Source organism: Amblyomma mixtum, chromosome 2 (assembly GCF_055824585.1).
Source record: "Amblyomma mixtum isolate Tamu chromosome 2, ASM5582458v1, whole genome shotgun sequence".
In the NCBI taxonomy this organism is placed as follows: Eukaryota; Metazoa; Arthropoda; class Arachnida; order Ixodida; family Ixodidae; genus Amblyomma; species Amblyomma mixtum.
In genome coordinates, this window is record NC_143013.1 from 192985838 (window position 1) to 193006546 (window position 20709).

Sequence of the window (20709 nt, forward strand, 5' to 3'; positions counted from 1 at the left end):
GAGCTGTCGGGATAAGACAACGTCGGCGTGAGGTCGGCGCTGTTGTCGGCAGAGTGTGACACACGGGTCGGCCGACGGCGATGCGCTCGTCGGGCGACGACCGGCGCTCGGTCGGCGTCTGCGCAGTGTGACAGACGCGTCGACGGCACGAAAATCGCTGCCGCCGACCATCGCCAGACTGAAATCGGCCGATCGTCGGCCTAGTGTGAACGCGCCTTTACCATTTGACGTTGCCTACACGCTCGGCGTTCGCTGGCACAATCTGAGCTACGTCGGGCCTGACGCCTGCCTCCTCTTCGGAATCGCTGGCCAGCGGATCAAAAATGAAGTTGTTGTCGGGGTTCGAACCGCGGCGTCTCCTTCCTCGTCTGCGTCATCCCGCGATTCCTCATAATCGGTGTCTTCGCCGAAATAAAACTCTTCTTTCCGACTCGGAGCTATTCGGCATTGCGACTTGCCCTCCGCCCGGCTCTCCGTGTTTACGCGCACCACGTGCGTGTCAAGCAGACGACATGCCTTCAACACGTCACGGCTTTCCGGACCCACGTGACAATGCATTGTCTGGTTTTTGACGTCATGCAAGAGCCTGGCAAAACCTGGCAACTACGAACCGAAACCGAAACTGCTGGGTACAAATAATACGATTATTAATTATATAATGCGAGTTCATGCTTCTAAGATGGTGTTCCATGCTCATTGAATCGCTACGCATTATTTACAACCCAGAGGTACAACACAAAAATTTGGTGTCTCTACCCCTTTAACTCTGAGGTTGCGGACCTCCGCCGTGAGCTCGAGACTCTCCGGGCTCAAAATGTTCAACTCCAGGCCAAAATTCATGCGCTAGAAACGGTTCGGTCCTCCCCGCCTATTGCCCAGGTAGCTCCGGAACCGATGCAACAAGTGCCGGTGGACCCGACACCATCTAGCTCTGACACGCGTTTCACCGTCCTCGAAAACGCCCTTGCCGCATTAGCGACTCAGATGTCAAATTTCGGCCAAATTCAGGAAAACCTGTTCAAGTCAGTCACGGCCACGGTTACGGCCACCGTCACGGCCAATATTAAGACGTGGCTGGAGTCAAACCCCAGGCTTCTACGCCGAATGGGGCCCCTCAAAGACGCAAACCGCCCATCAATATTTAACCGCCCTATCGATCTAACCGAACTCAAGGAAGAGCCGGAACCGATCCAGCCGCAGGTGACGGAACCTGTGCCGGCTCTCCAAGGCAGTCTCCCTTCAAATCAACATGGCTGCGTCCCCTCCCAACCAACACCCTAAAGGGCGCCGCCCCCCGCAAAGACAGCAAGTTTTTTCCCTTGTGCAATGGAATTGTCGGGATTTCAAAAACAGGAACAAACGCGCCAACTTAAGGGCGTGCATTGACAACCTTGAACACCCCGCCGCAGTCCTTGCGTTGCACGAGACCGGAGATGCGGTTAAGCTCACGGGCTATAACACTTTTCAACGAGACCCGTTCACCTGTATCCTAGTCCATAAGGGTTACACAGCGCAGGAGGTTGATCTCGACCTAAATCTGGAATATTCGTACGTGATGGTCTCTGTCCTCCCTCTGCGGCGAACAGATAGCCCCGCACACATACTTAATATCCACTGCCCCCCGAAACTCAAAAACATCACTTTTTCTAACATCTTTAGCGCAGCGCTAAGGATCGCGGGTCGCGACCCCCTCATGATACTGGGCGATTTTAACGCGCCCTGTCTCATGTGGGGTTATTGCAAGGAAGAGACGCGTGGTCGTAAGTTGGCGGAACTTATATCTACGCTGGGCATCACTCTTCTAACCGACCCGGTCCACCCAACACGTGTAGGGAATTCCGTCACTCGGGACACCTGCCCCGACCTTACCCTCGTGAAACACATCCAACACGCAGAGTGGATCAACACCGAGGACACCCTCGGTAGCGACCACTGCATATTGAACACTGTCATTTGCACTCGGCCCTTACGTCGCCCCCTTGCGCCAGCCAAACTTCCCGACTGGAATGCTTTCCGCCAGGCCCTCCCAGTAACTTCTCTCATGGAACAGGACTACTCCACTTGGGCACACGGACTCATGCAAACACTCCGTTCACAAGAAAAGCATATCCAGCTTACGGAGCGTGCACCTGACGTGCATAACCACCTAAGGCACCTCTGGGAAGCTCGCCGCAGCCTCACTAAGCGATGGCGGCGGCAGAAACACAACCGTAAACTCCGCGCTCGCATCTCTGACCTCACCCAGCAAGCTGCCGAGTATGCTGCCCAGCTCGTAGACACTAACTGGGTAGATCGATGCAACAGCGCAGCAAGGCAGATTCCAGCCGCAACACTTGGCGGCTCTTCAGGAGTCTCATAGACCCCACACAAACACGCTCGGAGACCCAGAAACACATCAATCGCGCGATACACAACTTTCAAAGAAGCACGAAGCAGCTAGCGAACACCTTGCGCTCACAATACCTCAATCAGGATCAAGACCCGCGCGGGCAGGATTATTCGTATGCAGGCTGCGATAATCCGGAACTGGATCAACTTTTCCAGCTTCACGACCTTCGCGCGGCTCTTGCCAAAATGCGCAGGGGGACGGCGCCCGGGAGGGATAAGGTCACATTCAAATTATTGGCGAACCTTCCTGATTGGGAGCACACGAAACCCTACTCGAATATATTAACGCCATTTGGACCGGGGACACTTCGTTGCCACCGGATTGGAAGACACCATTGGTAACCTTTATCCCAAAGGCGGGGAAACCGGTAAACACAGACAACCTCCGGCCCATCTCCCTCCCTTCATGCGTATCAAAACTGATGGAAACGATGGTCCGTGACCGCCTCTCAGAATATCTCGAGAGCAAGAGCTCGTTTGCCGACACCATGTTCGGTTTCCGACCCAGTAAGTCCGCACAAGACATGCTCTTACAGCTTCATCACGAGGTTCTCGAACTCATAGAACACCCACACAACGACAAAATAGTCCTAGCACTCGATCTCAAGGGTGCGTTTGACAATGTAAAACACGGCGTCATACTAAAGCACCTTAGCGAGACCAACTGTGGTCCTCGTACATTCAATTACAGCAAAGATTTCTTAACAGACCGCTTGGCCTATATACGTATACAAGAGACCGAGTACGGCCCGTTTGAGATGGGAACGCGGGGCACACCACAAGGTGCTGTGTTGTCCCCGCTTCTCTTTAACATTGCTATGATGTACCTCCCGGCACAGCTGGCGGCTGTCGGCGGTGTTCAGCATGCGCTGTACGCCGATGACATCACCATCTGGGCCACTACGGGAAACATAGGAGAGATGGAGGAGTGCCTGCAAGCAGCGGCGAGCATAGTTGACCATTATGCCACGTACTGCGGCCTCCAGTGCTCCCCGTCCAAGTCTGAATTTGTGCATATTCGATCTTCTCCGAAATGCAAAATCTCCGTCCAGCTTTCTCTCGCAAGCGGCCCCATCCGTGAAGCGAAGGAGCTACGAATACTCGGTCTCTTCATTAATCAACATCGTAAGGCAGACAGAACTCTTGCCAAACTCCGCAAAGTCGGCGACCAGGTGGGCCGAATGGTTCGCCGCGTTTCCAACAAGCGAGGAGGGTTGCGAAGTAAGGATGCGATGCGGCTCGCGCATGCCTTCGTAACTAGTCGAGTATTGTACTCGAGTCCTTACCTCCGCTTACGGAAACATGACGAAGATCACTTGGAGATTGTACTCAGCAAAATTTTCAAGAGAGCCCTCGACCTCCCGATATCCACTTCCAACGCGCGACTCCTCGCGTTGGGGGTGGTGAACACCTATCGAGAACTCCGCGAGGCGCATCACGTTAACCAATACACGCGTCTCGCCCAGACCGTGTCCGGTCGCCGCCTCTTGGACCGGTTACATATCAGACATGATCACCATACCATGGAACGGGTTCGAGTGCCAGAACTGTGGAGAAGCGCCCTCTACGTTCGACCCCTTCCGACTAAGATGAACAAGGAGGACCATAATGGCCGGCGCCAGGCGTGGGCGAATGCCCTGCACCGCCACTATGGCTCAAAAAAACACGTCTTCTACGTCGACATTGCAGGCCCCTACCGCTCCAGGGGGGAATGGTACACGGCTGCAGTCATACACGAAGGAAAACAGGTGGATGACCTCTCGTTCAGAGCGCCCAACTCAACGCATGCGGAGGAGGTGGCGATCGCCATCGCAGCCTTCCATCCCGACTCTAAATTCATCCTCACAGACTCTCGTGGAGCCTGTCGTAACTTTGAGCTCGGTTGGATCACTCCACTCGCTCAACAAATTTTACACCGCAGTACTCGCGACGGCGATCCAACTCATCGCTCAATCATATAGGTCCCCGGCCACCAAGGCGTGCCAGGTAACGAAGCCGCCCATGAGGCAGCCCGCGCACTCACTCACCGGGCACCAGGCGTCCCTTGGGAGGAGCTTAACCCAGATCACAGCCCTCTCCTTTCTTTTAAAGAAATTACTGAGCACTATCGTGCCGAACACCGGCGATACGCAGTTCCTATGAATGGACTGGGTAAAGCTGGCGAACGAATTCTCCTCAGGCTCTTTACAAACACCCTGCTGTGCCCGGCGGTTCTCAAGCACTTTAATCCTTCTTTTGACGGCCGCTGCTCATTCTGTGGGGAGGTGGCCGACACCTTCCACGTGGTTTGGGCATGCAGAAAAAATCCTTCTCTCCCCCCAATCACCCCTTCCCCTACCCGAGAGGACTGGGAGGCGGCCCTGCTCAGCTGCCAGGAACTATCGGCCCAACAGGCCCTGGTTTGGCGGACGTGTGTAGCGGTCTCGACCAACGGGATCCCGGAATGAGGGACTCCGCCTAGTATTGTAAGGGGTGAGACCCATTAGGGGCCTCTCCCCGAGCACCTCTCTGTAAATTACTAAATAAATGCTCTTCACCACCACCACCAGGGAGACGGTAGTAGAGAGCCAGAAGGAGAGGAACGGAGATGGACACGGGAGACGCTGACGAATTCCTGTCACCCCGCCGCCCAGAACTGGGCAGCTGCAGCAGGAAAACCATAGCCAGGTCCTGTCGACGGCATTCCAAAACACCGTAGGCTTGTGCAGCCTAACCAAGGAAGCCGTGGCAGCACGGACCCTCAATCCGTAGGCCGCCACTTCCAAGCTTGAAAGGGACGCAGTGGTCTTGCGTCGATGATCAAAGGGAAGTCACCGGCAGCGAGGACCCAATGTTCGACAGCTGCCATTTCCACGCTTGAATGACCAGACTTGTGCTGCGGTGTTTTCCTCTACAACTCGGTTTTCTGACATGTCAGCTCTCCGCTCCGCATGCCTGCCTAGCGCACACGCTCAACACGGGGCTGGCCCGCACGGCGCTCCGCTGACCGACACACCACTGCCGACACGCCGCGTTCCAAATACTCCCTCGAAAGTTTGGTGTGCACATCACACTATGGAATTTATTTTGACGGCAGAGAGGGCAGTATTTGAACTACACTCCTGTGGTATCCCATTTTCCTTAACGAAGCTACCCGAGAGAGTTGAACCAAGGCGTACTTGAAATGAACGATCAGATAAAAATTATTTCAAGCGGTTCAGCAGCCTGCCGCGGATGATTAGGCCTGCTTTGTCACATAGGATCCTGAACATCCGTGTAGTGTCTTAGGGTTTTTCCGGAAGACAAAGTTGTCGGTGTATAAATGCTTCTGTGACTATAATCACAAGGCTGACAAAATGGACAATTCTTGAACAGGCTTTTTCAAATCCAGGTTGTTGGACGTCTAGAAGTTCACGACATGCAAGAATGAAAATCAGCATAATGTGCACAACTCGTTCAAAAGATCGAGCGAGGCAGCTTGTAAGAACTGTTTCTGTAATTGCTTCGGATAAGTAGGAACCTTCGTTTCTTGATTTAGGGGACTCCTTATCAACATCCTTACTTTGTTTTTGCTCTTAAGTGAAATGTGCTAGCCGTGCGGGACGGGTGTGCTGGGGCCTACTTCCATTGCCTCGCTGGTGGAGTTAGAGGCACGCGAGGAAACTGCTCACGTATGAACTTCGGGCCTCCTCCGACGGAAAGATGTTTGATCATCCGCTGACTGAGGGGACGGCCAAAGCTTTTTGGACGATGGCAGGGCTGCATTCGCTGGCCCTGCCTCGGGCACGGATGGCCCTGCCTGAAGCTTTATACGTAGTGGCCGCATCCCGGTGTGGTGCACCACCCTCACGCATCGCAACGGCAGAGTTTATTGCGGTGAAATTGAAACCATTCTTCGCATGGAAGAGTCGTCGCGCTTCCTTAAAAGTAAGATTTTCTTTTGTCTTTATGATTATATTCTTTTTCGTTCTTTTATCATGGACATGACATTAGATAGGGGAGGGGGTAATGACCTTGCGCAGCGTAATGCTGCTGCTTCACACTTTTGAGAAGTTTCCTCTTTTTGTGCGCATTTTACGCAAGTTTCGCTGCCACGGCAGCTTCGCAGCCCATGACCGCACCTTTGACATTTGAAACACCTTCTTGAATTTGGAATGTAATGTCGAACCTTTGTTTTAGGGTACTATCCCGATGAGAAGAAAGGCGAATCAGCGCAGACTAGCGTCAGCCCGCTATTCAGACGGTCCGTGTCCAACTCCAATGGGCCTACAAGGTTATAACTATAAACGAATATGTCGTAACACAGGGTAGTTAGGCACACAAGGTTAACTCCAGCCGGAAGGAAACGAGGAAAAGACAAGAAGAGAAGAGGAGACAGGAGTGTTTTGCTAAAGAAGAAAGTGAGAGATGGAGGGGAGGACAGGAAAAAGTGAGTGCCCGCTTCCTACGGTCGGATCAGTCCTATGGTGACGTCTACAGGAAGCTTTGGTCCCTGTTCTCTGTTGTCTCCGCCGAGGGTTCTCAAAAGTCCAAACAATCGACATCAGTTCAGCCAGCATAATCTCCTTTTCGCTGAGGGATCTGAAAAGTCCAAACAATGGACATCAGTTCAGCCAGCATGATCTCCTTTTCGCTGGGCACGGAGCAGACACGTACGGTTAAGCATGGGTGCAGGGGTCCGTGGTGGTGCACTGCTCACCGACCGTTACCTGCGGGGATATCCCTGGCGATACTCGGGAAACCATGGTGGCGCAACTCATCACTACCTGCATGTTGCCGATGCCCCTGCTAGGGCTGGGGACAATGTTTCCGGGACAGCGAGCGTCAGGTGAAATTTCAACTGCATGTAATCTGGCGGCCCGGAGCCATGATGTAAATTATATAGGTCAGGACCGAACACGGAAATGCATTGTAAACCAGCGGCCGGATAAATTACTAGTGACTGGGCTTCAAGTGGGCCTGCCATCAGAGCGTCATGTATCAACCAAGCGGTGTAACTTCAGCGACAAAAACAAAAACATACATGAACTATCGCGTTATCCTAGAAACCGGATGTTCTCGCTCAGTGTTTCTTTTTTTGCCCGCCGGCCACCGTTCAACGCATGCTACCCACAAGAGCGTGGTAAGCATTTTTTTTAATGCGAGAAAAACAACGAATGCGCATTGACGGACGGGAAGGGGCGGCGACGTATTCCGATATTCAGCCCGACACGCAAGGAGCGTTATTTTGCGCGCGAAAACGCGCTGCGTGCAATACGCTCCATACCAGAGCTGCCTCCGGCCGTCCGCCGTGTGTCGAATGGGTTGTTGGTGCGTCCGTGCAGCTGGTTGAACGACTCGGTCCAGAGACACAGCTCGGGCGTGTTGGTCGTCGCCACCGGGATGGCTCCTGCTTCACGCACCAATCGCACGGTGTCGGCGTCGCAGTCAGCGCGCTCACCACGCCACGCAGGCAGTCCTGCGTCCGTCACCAGCCCTGCACAGAACACGGTCGATGGGAAGATCAGCTGGTCCTGTTCACAGTTTCTCTTTTTTTAACTTAGCGGCAACCAGATATTTTTAGATAATAAGGCACTCAAGCATGGGAAACACTGCATTTTCCCTTGTGGCGATTGCTGTGTGGAATTATAAGAGCGCAATAACTTGGCAAAGCCTGAAATCAAGCGATTTCTGGAGGCCTTACGAAAACAGACTTGCGGCGTCGACGCCCGGGGAAAAAGCGCTAACAATCATTCTTTAATAAAGAAAAGATCATTATTTTTGGTTGGCAAGAAATGCGCAAAACACTGTCAATGTTCCCGATGTGATTGCGGACAAAGAGGTAGTTACTGATTATTTGACATCGATACAAAATGAGCACAAAAACTGAAAACGGCCTCAACAAAAACGTTAAGCGATCCAATACCAATCGAGTATAATTTTGCGCCAGGAACTTGGCCCAGAAATTGTGCTGCTTCACCAGGCATGAGCAGAGCCCGGAGTTGAAGTTACCGGTTCAGAAAGGGCTCCGCCTTGTGCTTAAAGAAGCTGTGTAGGGCTTTTGATTAATTATGCAAGGGTGAAGTACACTTGTGGCACTCTAGCAGCAACACGCATAAAATAGAGCCATGGTGTTGGCAGCGAAAAAAAATGACAAGCGCGTAATTGCTTATTTCTGGCATCGATTGCAGTTGCATTTTGCTCAAGCGAAAGAAATCACAAATAATGCAGAATTTTTCTACTTTTGCTACTATGTCGGCGCTTGAATCATTCTGGTGGTTCAATAATTGACCACTACTACTGCTCTTTTCTAGACACGGAATGAAGGAAAGCTTATGCGCGGGCAGAATTTAATTTGCGCCACTTACACTGGGTAACCACAATTAAAGTAACATCGGACGTACATGCCTGGCCGTGCTGAACGACATAACAGAAGTTTAAAAAAAGGTGCTATGCCCACCAGTGGGTACCCGTACAGCAGCGATTGTAGTAGAACATTCTACCGCCTGACACAATGCCCATTTTTGTTCGTTCAGAGCGTTCACCTGGTGAAGTAAACAGCGCTGTTGGCGTTGGCTGTTTCAGCTATTGGCAAACACACTCCGCGGTATCTACCTTAACAAGCTCGGGAGGAGCTCGCTTTGGTGCTACCGCTCACGACTGGGCATTCGAAGTCGAATAGGAACCACTGGACAAGGATATTTATGTGGGATTTCTCGACGGGCAGCCGTCTCTACCAAAATAGTCTGATTGCCTGCCTTCGCCTCCAAAAAATACTTCTCTACGATGCGATAAACTACATATCAGAAGAGTATATTAGTTTAGACCTCATCGGACCGAAAACCACATCATCATTGCCCTAACTATGACCACTGCAGGGCAAAGGCCTCTCCCATGTCTCTCCAATTACACTGTCCTTTGCCAGTTGCGACCAACGTAACCCCGCAAACTTCTTATTTTCATCCGCCCACCTAACTTTCTGCCGCCCACTGCTATGCTTGCCTTCTCTTGGAATCCAATTAAGGACCAGCGGTTATCTTGACTTCCCATTACGTGCCCTGCCCAAGCACATATCTTCCTCTTGATTTTGACTAGGATCTCATTAAATCTTGTTTCTTCCCTCATCCACTCCAACCCCTTCCGCCAAACACATACTACGGAATAAAACGGTGCATTTCATTTTTCTCCTTTCAAAAGGGCCACTGTTCCTAGATTTCAGCCTCAAAATCGCGCTGGTTTAAAACGAAAACTCAATGCTGCGGCTCGAATGGCATTGTAATACTTCGGCACCACGGGCCGTAAAAATATTACGCGCGGCATTAAAACCACTTACGTGCTTTGAAGGCGATAGCAGAAATTTAATTCACACTTTTCTTTTTTTCTAATGACACACCGCTTCATTAGCATACAGTCATGAGGCAACGCACATAGTAGATTCACGGTATGTGTCAGAAAGAGAGAGACTTTAATGAATAATGGAGAGGTCTGCCTGGTTATGGGCCTGGCATGCTACACCAGAACGGTATGTGAGGTAGCGCAAAACGAGACAAGGCACAGAGAAAGAAGCACACAACAGAGCGTCTGTGTTGTGTGCGTCTTTCTCTCTCCCTTGTCCCGTTTTGTGCTGCCTCACGTAGCATGAATCACAGTTACCGACTCACCCAAGTCTCTACCCTTGTGAAGTAGATTCACGTTTATTCGCCAAAAGCAACGCGTTTTTGTTGCTATGGGTTGCGTGCACGCCTCCCAATCTGAAGTCCCTTGGTTGAATTCCCGCACTTTCGAAAGAAAATTTTTCTTCGGTGATGTCGTCATTGGGTGTTTTCTGGACCACTTTGCCTGGACGCCGACAACGACGCCGTGTTTAGTTGCGCGTGTGTGCAACCCTTCCATTACCCAAGACCATTGTTCAAAAATGCGATCGGACGAATCCGTCTTATCTTCATTTTATTGTTTTTGTGGAGGAAACACATTTTAATGCGAAAGCATTGCTAGTTCCATTATGAGAAGAGCCGGCGATCAGCGTGTGCTTGGCAATGGTATACAAAATCAGGGCGATGGCAAGAAAAATAGATTGACATCATCAAGCGGACGTATGACGCACACAGAAAGCCGCGCAGCGCCACTTGAAACAATCCTATACCAGCTCATATCGCGTCTATATATTGTGACTGCGCTACGCGCCTCTGGAGGGCCGCTACCTCCTCCTGGATCTTCCCTTTCTGGGACCCCGCAGGCGGCTTAGCAAGAGATTGCATGGCACCATGAATCGTCGAGGGTAGGTCGTCAATGCTCGTTAAGGATCCGAATGCCCATAGTCTGTCCGTCATCTTTATTCGCATGCCGACAAGCATTGTACTGGTAAAGAGGCCTAGCGTTTATCTGTTTGAATTAAAGATACCCACTTGGAGAGACACCCGGAGCTAACAGCATGTCCTTTCGTTCACACCTCCCTTCGTTCTAAGCGGCCCACTTTAGATCACGCTGTGGACAAGGTGGTGGTGGTGAAAACATTTATTAAAAAGGGACAGGAGGTATGTTTGGATCAGCCCTTAAGGGACTGATCCTTACAAACACTAGGTGGAGGTCCCTAGTATGGGACCCCAGTGGCGGTGGCCGCCGCCCGGGCGCGCCTGACTAAGGCTTGTTGAGCCTGTAAGTCGTGGCAGCCGAGCAGGGTCGCCTCTGAGTCTTCCCCAGTTGGGTTGGGGATGCGGGGAATAGCGGGATTGGAGGGGCAGGCCCACACCTTGTGATAGGTGTCCAATGACACCGCACTACAGTGCGGGCAGTTACCGCTAAATGAGGGGTCGAAATGTTTTAGTGCTGCCGGGCACAGCAATGCATTGGTGAAGAGGCGGAGAAGGAGCCGCTCAACCGCCTTCTTGAGGCCTTTACATGGGCTAGGGTAAAGGCGATGGCTGTCTTGATAGTAGGTTGTGATATCTCTGAACATGTAGACTGGATTAGAATCGGGTTGCTGATCAGGTAGGGAGGAAAAAACAGCCCGGTGAGAGAGCGCGCGGGCGGCTGCGTCTGCTGCCTCGTTTCCTGCCAACCCCTGATCAGCAGGGGCCCATATCAGGTAACGGTGTGCGGGGGATCTTATCCCGTATGCAATTTTGGTATATCGGATAGACTAGGAAGGGAGTGCAGCCTTGTTCGACGTTCCGACAGGCCCCTCACGAGTCGGTGATTATGTATTTTGAACAGGAATGTGAGGCCGCGAGAGCAATCGCGACCTCTTCTGCTTGTGTTGCACTGCGGGCTCTGAAAGTGAGGCCGTTAACTGTGTTGCTGTTGTGAACTACCGCGGCAGTGTACCATCGCCCGTGGAGAGGGCCGAATGCGTCCACGTAGTATACACCTGTTTTGTTGCCATAATGTCGGGCTAGAACTTCCGCTCGTGCCAGGCGCCGACCATTACGGTCTTCATGTGACATGTTTGCTGGAAGAGGCCGCACGTTTAGGGCACGTCTCCACAGTTCTGGGATGTGAAACCTGTCTTCCATTGGAGGGGTGTACTGGATATGGAGTCGAGCAAGAAGGCGGCTACCCGACTCCGTTAGCGACAAGCGCGTGTACTCGTTTGTAAGGTGCGCCTCCCGGCGCATCGGGAGGTCAACGGTACGTTTAACTATTTTCCGAAGGACAACCTCAAGGGCGTCCTCCGCTTGTTTCCGTAGGTGGAGATAAGGCGTCGAATAGAGAATTCGACTAGTTACGAAGGCGTTTGCCAGCCGCAAGGCATCCTTACTTCGTAACCCTCCGCGTTTGCTGGAAACCCGGCGGACCATGCGGCCCACCTGTTCCCCCACCTTACGGAGTTTCGCCAATGTAGTGTCTGGCCGCCTGTGTTTGTGGATGTAGAGTCCGAGCGCCTGCGCCTCATTGGAGAGGCCAGCTCTTTCAGGCTACCAGAACACAGCAGCAAGTGCGCACCCCGCATGATTGACAGGGGCGCCGGAAGAATCAGAATCAGAATCAGAATCATGTTTATTCAACATCATATCGATGTTGAAGGTGAAAAGACCCAAGCCGATGGGAGAACGGCAGACTGGGCGAGTTGGGAGGTCCGGCGGGAGGTTCGGGAATACCGCGTGGAATATCTGGCGTCGAAAACCGGGAATTAGCCATGGCGTTTTCTTTGCAAACAGTGTAGAGCAGCAGGTCAAAAAAACGGCAATTCCTTCATCACTGTTCGGTAGCCGATTCGAGGTGCCGTACTCTGCAGCTGCAACATACCAGGAAAGAGTTGAGTTACGCATCGCCATTCCCTGGCGTGTTTTATTACGTAGATTGAGTCGAAAATCGCTTAGCACAAAGGGTGTTCGCTCAGCATGGCACAGTGCATTCCAAGGGAAGACCTAGTATGGAGTGAAAAAGAATCAGCTGGATGGGAGAGATGAGCAAGTTTGCAATGAGAGGATGGCGAGAGCTGGTGCAGCACACGGTAAATTAGAGATCCGTGCAATGCGCTGTTGTCCTGCTGTGGACGCGTCGACGTAGGTAGGCTGATGACGAAGAGATTGCATGGAAAGGCTATGTAAATTTTTTGATTTCACAGGAATCGAAATCTTGCAGCAAGCACTTACCGTTTATCTTTGCCGTTCAGCTTTGGTGCCTAAAATACACGCCCTCTTTTGTAAGCGATTTCACTAAACCATGATAACTGGGGACGTTTTTCTAGCGTTTCATTTAGTTTTCGTTTAATGCGACCGTCTGCATTTGACCACTGCTTCTGGTGCCGCATGACGCGGAATGACGTGGCAAAAACACGTCCGTGATGCCACATACTTTCATAAAACCACAAGACGTCCATGCTGCACCGGCGAACCGCCGATGACAAAAATGAATGCGAGAGCACGTAAATGCGTATTACTTGCCTGGCGAGTTTTGTCGGGGTCACTTTTGTCTCGAGACAGAAATTGTGCGATGGCTTCGCGGTGAATCGGCGAAGCGTGATCACTCTGACATGGTCGGTCTTCGATGCGGCTGCAGAAAATGGTCAGCGGAAGCGTCGCGTCCAGGCCGGTAACATCTGTTACTTGATGTTTGATTTAACACCTTTCGCTGCTTCCCTCAGGATTGACGTCACGACGAAATAAAAGGAAAACTATATGAAAGGTTACAATACTTGGCCCCTGCTTTATTATTTGCGGGACGAGAAACTGAAAGGGCTTCGGCTAGTTTCAAAATAAACTGTTGGGAAGGCCAACCTCTCAATACTGATGGCGCGTTAGTGGTGCTCGGTTAGACGGACAAAAACACTACGGCATTTCTCACAGTGACTGCCGTAGTTTCTGTGGCGTGTTGTAGAGAAATGACGCATTTTCTTTTGTTTCATTTGCGTAGAGTATTTTCTTAGCTTCACCTCGTACGAGTGCGATGCACCAGGGCTCACCTTGCACCATGACCGAACACTTGGTGATGAACGGAACGCCCAGCAGCGGCTTGGTGCGCTCCAGTTGCTGCGGTGAACTGCGCTGTACCAGCTCGTCAGCGGCACGAGCTTCCTCGAGGGCTGCTTCAAAGCGCTCGTCCACGACAGCGTTCAACAGGGGCTCCACCTCCCGAACGCGCCTCCAGTAGGCGCGGATCACAGCTTCGCTGCTCACCTGCACCGGTAGAGTAGGGCAGCGTAGAGTAGGGTAGCATGAAGCACTAAGAGTTTCACCACGAGTGAGCTGTGCCCATGTAGCCTGGGACCTGCGTTCACCCTTTCTGGGGTGATTTTTTTCTATATGGACTGGGAAAGTACTTGATATTTTCCACAAGACATGGTTGCGAACGCTGAGGTGACAATTTCACATCTTCCGAACTAAACTTCCCGGTAATAGAACGCTGCGAACTATTCTTACCACCGCCGAATAACACAACTTTTGGCAAAGTTCTTTAACAAGAAGGTGCACAAAACATGGGAATAATCACTGCCCAGAGAAAGAATAAAATAACTCAAGGGAAATGAAGACTACTGACGTGGTTTGAATGCGAAAGCATTGTTTTTGTTTATTTCTTTTATATTTTTATTTATTTTGAAAATTTTGTCGCGCGAAATGGAAAAGCGGACACTTTTTTTCAAAGGTTCACAGGCAAGACATGAGATAGCAAAATTCTCTTGTCCTGAAAAAAAATTCTTCCAAGGAGCTTGCTACCACTAGACTCACCCTTGTTCAATCAGATGGAACGCTGTTTTGTAGCGTAGGGCTTGAGTGCACGAATCTCAATCTGAAACTCTTTGGTTGAATTCGGGTACCGTGGGAATAATTTTTTATTATTTTGTTGCCCCGTGGACACTATTTGAAAATTTTAGGACCACTGCTGCTGGTTTACGCCGACAGCGGGTTTCTTGCCTTGGAGCGATACAATGCTTTAGCATTAAAAACAAATGCTCATATAACAGAGCTCTACTTTAAAAATAGCGTGGCAGCCTATCAAAGCCGAGCCATAGAGAAATCTAATGAACTATGTTTATTCCCCGTTCCTCGGGAATGGACTGTTCATCCTCAAATGGCTGTACATATTCTACCGTGGGCCCGTTTGCTCCGCAGTACATGACGTTACTGCTGACAAGAGGTAAATCATCGGAGCATAGTGGTGGAGACCTAACACACCTGCCTATTCCAGGTGCCAACGAAAGCGTGAGAAATGCTAGATTCAGAGCCATGTGTTTAAGGAATGCATTTGTAGAGAAGTAATGCTTTTACGGTGTTTCAAAAAGGTGTTTCTAAAATTTCCTGCTCTTTTTATTTCTTTAGGGCAAGAAAAGCCGTGGTCTTACAGTGCTGACTGTATTCAATCCGAGCTCCGAAAAGAGTGTGGATCTGCACAAAAATTTTGTCGCGCGAAATGGAAAAGCGGACACTTTTTTTCAAAGGTTCACAGGCAAGACATGAGATAGCAAAATTCTCTTGTCCTGAAAAAAAATTCTTCCAAGGAGCTTGCTACCAACATCAATCAGGTAGGAAGTATTCTTTCTGCTACCCGTGGCAGGGCCAAGAAAACATCTGGGTCTGTAAAGCATTTTTTAGTGCGAAACACTACTTTACATGGTAGAACTGGTTCACCTATTTATGTTAAGCTTGACCTTGAGGACGTTCTTGGGCAAATTATTAATCAAAAAATAAATACTGCGCGACTGGGATTCGAACCCGCTGTGGCAAGAGTAGAGCAGCTTCGCTGGCTACTACACGACGGCACTATGCTATCACCGCAGCCGATCGCGGTCGTGTTAAACTTGAAACGTACTCTGACGATGTTCACTCCACAATTTCTTCTTCGTTAACTAATACTGCTGTCAAAATAACATTGGCGCTTTAAGCTATGCAAAGATATAGACAGAGAGAGATGCGCTGCATGCGCTGCCGTGGAAAACGTTGCGGCGATTTTTCTCGCACGAAATGGCGCAAGTGAATTTTTTTCTTGTTTTAAAAAAGTGACACGAATGTCAACTTGCTTCGGTGGTATATGGGTCTTCGCGTATCGTACTCCCGAAAGGCTGGTTAAGATACTCCTCAGAAATAAAGTACCTGGTCTGCTGTTTTGAAGAGGTACCCAAAGAGGTTAGAAGTAGTGAAGTGATACCGCTCTTAGAAAAGAGTATATTTTGAAGTAAATGTTCCGTTCTCGAAGGAGTTAGAACGCCAATAATAGAAGTATTATAGCCTATAAAGCCCTTTTCGATTGTTCGTGTCTGTTTATTTCAAGCAGTTTTTACAGAAAAGTTCTGGAGTAATTTGTTTTACTACAACGTGGCGTTTGTGTTTCCTAGAGGAATATATTTTATTTCATAACGAAGCCCATTTGAAATGCAGCACTCTTATGGAAGCCTCATTTAAGAGCTTTGGGTGTGAGAATAAATGCGTCAATAAAACCGCAGTGATTGATATTTACCAATAATTTTACTGCGTACAAATAATTCGAGCCAAATGTTGTGGAAAGCTTGCTTTCGATGTGTACAGAGAACCAAATCCTTTGCCGATGTAGAATGTACAACGTAGAATGTTGTAGAAAAAAATAAGAGGAGTGCCTTACCGCCGCTCCCTTTGAGTATTGAATTTGAAATCGCCAAAATAATTAAATAAAGATGCCTCCCTTGCAAGCAAGCAGGGCACCTTGAATAGCTTTGCTGCCAACATGCACGCATATCTTGCTATCTGTGGTTGAAAAGCAAGACCTGAAACGAAGCTCCCTGAATGAAATAACCACATAGAACAATTGCACCTCTAAGCTTGATGAATGACGTGCTTGAAGTGTTGTTTGTGTCAAATTCGCAAGAGCAATTTAGGACCTTTTCAATGAAACCATCATTGTTGCGGTTGAAACGTTTTTCACGCTAAAAGGTTACCTAGTAGTTCATAATAGCTAATCGGCCATTAGTACATATCTGCACCCTGTTCGTAATAAGGGCTGGTCGTAATAACATGACAAAAATTTGTGGAACCCAACAGGCATCCTGCGTTTTCACTCTGCTAATTGCCTGGAACGCTTTTCCATATTCATGGGTGTAAATGCATGGAGAATGCTTGACCCGCAGAAAAGTGTCCGTACGTGAAGTCTCATATATTATTGTAAACAGCAACGACTATTCTCCCATACACTTCCTTTAGCAGCAAGCAACAAAGAATTTCTCACGTACTGTGGCCGCATAAATTTGCGGGATTTGCGACGTGTGGCGGAGCGAAGCAACACTGCATTGCTACGCCATCTGCCGACACAGAGCGTGGTGTCGACCTCACGGCACGCCGGTCGCGGCAGCATCGTAGGTTAGCCTTGCTTACTTACTTAGTGACCACTGTGTAAGTTGGCTCTGCTGAAAGAAGATGAAGCCTTTCGTCACGGCGCACCCAAATTCATTGCGCTGTTCATAATGAACACTGAAGAGGGAGTGGGTTCAGTGCATGTGCATCAATGGCATCCAAGGAAAGTTTTAATAGTTCATGCCCGTATACGGTAATAATCCAGTCCTTGTATCCCGGCACGTTCACGTGAAGATAGAGCGAAAGAACGCGCGTCCATCGGTGTCGAGAAAGTTAGTGCGTCACAGGCACACCGCCATGCTGTTGTGCGAAGCTGCAGCGGCCAACACTTGTATGATTCACAACCAAACAACGGCCAGTACGTCGTTGTTTCCGCACGTATTGCTGGCTTGAATGAGACGCTCAATGCCGCATGTTGCTTCCCAGGTTCGATCCCTCTCCCCCTCCCCCAATTTTTCCGGGGGGGGGGGGGGGGCTTAGACTCCCCTGGAGACTGAGCGGTGGGGTAAGGGGGCAGAATAAATTCTCCGTGAGCAATAGGAGCTTGCCGGTAAAATAAATCTCAGTGACATGACAGAGGACATTATTCAGAGGCCTGCTGTGCGAAGAAACATATTCTGGATTTTGTGGTAGCCTTTGTATAATGCGAAGGACAGTGAAGTTCATCCTAGTAAAATATTCCAGCTTTCTTCAATATACCCCTGTCCATGAGCTCAAATTAGTCCCTCCCATAAAATCAGCCCTCAGTTCCTTGCGTTGCCGCTTCGACATTTCAACTTCTGCTATTTCACTCCTGTTTGTGTCTTCGTTTATATTTTTCAAAGATGCAAGAAGAGCTGTGATTCTTTCTTTAAAATTTGAATTGTTAGCTAGTTGAAAGAATTTTTATATGGTCCATTGTTTCTTAGACACGAAATGTTTAAAATATGCTTATATTGCAACAGTAATTTTGTCGTCCAATGTTGTGTCCTTGCAGGGATAATCTTTGTGTGTCCGGACTAAGCTGATCTTTTTAGAAGACTGGATTTGTCACTCGTCGGGCAAGACCATTGCTCGCGGACCCGTTCTTTACAAGGCGAGACCTTTAGTTTAGAGCGTCTACGCCTGTCTACATCTTCTATTAAGATCATCTGAAGATACCATGTCACAAGTAATAAATATGCTTTAGAAGAACGTCAGTTTGGGCTAGATGGTGCATTATTATTTCATACACTATTTCATATTTATTATTTCATACAATATTTCATACACCACACCACAGGTGTGGTGTATGAAATAGCACTGACCTGCGGAAAAGCCTACGTGGGCCAAACGGGGCGGTGCATTAATGACCGCGCGGCTGAGCACGCTCGATCGCTAACAAATCTAGGAGGTGCACATCTTTCGCAGCACTGCGCTGAGTGCTTAGTGTGTAAGCGTGCGGCAGAACATGGGCCGGGGCAAAAAAGATGCCAGCATGCAAGAAGTATGAGCCACGGCTTCGGAAGATAAAGATGGGCAGGAGTGGAGATACGAAGGCGCGGGAGCTTTTGGAAGCATTCCACATTAGGAAGAGGGGATTAGATTGCGTGAGTGATACCCCGGTCCGCCTTTTCAAGACTGAGATAGCATATCTTGAATGGTTTTGTTGATGCCTGTTGTACCGATGTTTCTATTGCGCATGCCTTGAATTTTCTATATATTTGCTGTCTTTGCAGTAAATAAAATCAGATGAAGTTAGCGAAAGTCCCGTGTCAGTATTTCTTGTGTATGTACGTCTTTTGCAGCGCTATTTCCATTTCTGTCTCAAATAAATATGCCATGCCTGAGCGATCACGATATCTTGAATTTCACATTCGATTTATCGCATGCAGCATTATCAAAATGCTCCTAGACCATTAGCAACAAAAAACACCAATTTTAAGCCCTTAATAACTGCGTTCCTTTTTAGATATCTTCTTACTAGGCTGTCTCGAGCGCTCAGTAGAACCAAACTGGTGCATGCGCCGAAATAAAATGTCTTAACTGATTTATCATCGTATCCCTTTTCGGCGGGTGTACTTGAACAACCATGATCAATGCTATAAGTGACATTAAAAACGATTTTCTAACAAAAAAGAAACGCGTTCTTCGAACGGCTAAGTATGGATTAAAACTTGCCATTGGACAATACACAAGAGAGCTGCTTCAGCATATTAACGAGCACTGAAGTCTACTAAATCCACCCCCCTTAATATAACCCTCCTGAACATTCCGAAGACTAATACAAAACGCTTCTTTACCATAATAAAACATGAAAACACCAATAAAATGTCGTTATTTTATCGAACGGTGAACCTTCTCCCGACCACCTCTGTGTTACCGTACTAAATGATACTTTCGTTAAGTTGTTTCCTTCTTCATCTCGTGTTATCCAACGTCCCGATCTTCAAGTGTGCGATCATTTCGTGGCGGATCCTACCATGTTCGACTTGCAGGGCATCATACCGATTATTCATTTCAAACTAGCAACTTCCAGCGGAGTTGATGATATAAATGGCAGATTTATATGGAGCGCTAAAAAGTATAGTTCTATCATCATGGAATCCATGTATTCTCATAATCTTATCATAATGGTGCACTACTTTAGTCTGGAAGACTGCTGTGGTCATACCAGTACATAAACCGGAGAACACCACCTATGTAACCATTGACTAATACCTTTTAGATCAACAGAATGCAGAATAATGGTACGTGTACTTACACATCCTGTTAATTTTCTCGAGGATAATGATTTCTCCTCTTATGCAGTGCATTGCTTCTGAAACTTTTTGTCTTGTGACATTGAACTGCTTTCCTTCACTTATCACTAGCACTTCTATTTAGGCTCCGTTTTTTCTTCTGAGAGCTTATTTTTCGCTGTGCTAAAGCATTCGATAGAGTTAATAACTCACTGCTATTATAGAAACTAAGTGTGCTGAACACTAACCCTGGAGTTTTTAACAGAAACAGTTTATCTTTTTCTTCTCGTGTTGAATTCGTCAGCATTAATGACTCTGATTCCTCTACTGTGCCACTTGGTTCTGGGATTCCTCAAGGGTCAATGCTCGGCCCCTTACCTTTTTCGTCTTCTATATTTCTGTTAATGGCTGTTCCCCTCTTCAATGCACTCTGTATCCTCAGAGTAAAATAAATAGATAAATATTTCTTGCCAAGGAGCATGGCCGGAGAAGCTTGCCGAAGGCAATGAAAAATAGAGAAGGTTCTAACTAAGCCTCAGCCCCCGCCCCCCCCCCCTTGTTTTGGATGTTAGACCCTTATAAACTCAATTGTCGCACACTTTTGTGTTAAGTTTGAAAGTGGAGAGCAGCCATTTGTACACTTCTTCGGACTAATTTGTTTTCAGTGTGTGATATCGTGTTCCCGTTGTTTTCGATCACCTTCGCCGCTTGACATGCTCTTCCACATTCCTTGGTTAGTAGGCGAAGCATTACAAGCAGCAGAATAGGTTTCTACATTGTGAGGTGATCCAGGCTGAGAGACGGCCCGCTTAGGCGGTGACATGTTAGCGTTATATTTAGATTGACTGTGCAATAATTTAGTTCCTCTGTTCTATAAACATGATTGAATGTGTAAGAAGGGGATC

At 48.8% G+C, this 20709-nt stretch overlaps 1 protein-coding gene across 1 annotated transcript in view; it reads right to left on the minus strand.

Moving 5' to 3' along the window:
* Positions 1-6910: 6910 nt before the first annotated feature.
* The window catches only part of LOC149361947 (fatty-acid amide hydrolase 2-B-like), a 50955-nt gene continuing 37156 nt past the window's right edge, over positions 6911-20709 (minus strand). The window contains exons 2-4 of the mRNA XM_089568190.1: positions 13751-13964; positions 7634-7843; positions 6911-6948 (exon numbers count right to left, since the gene is read on the minus strand). Coding sequence (XP_089424316.1) covers positions 6911-6948; positions 7634-7843; positions 13751-13964 — 462 coding nt within the window. The remainder of the gene's footprint in view (positions 6949-7633; positions 7844-13750; positions 13965-20709) is intronic.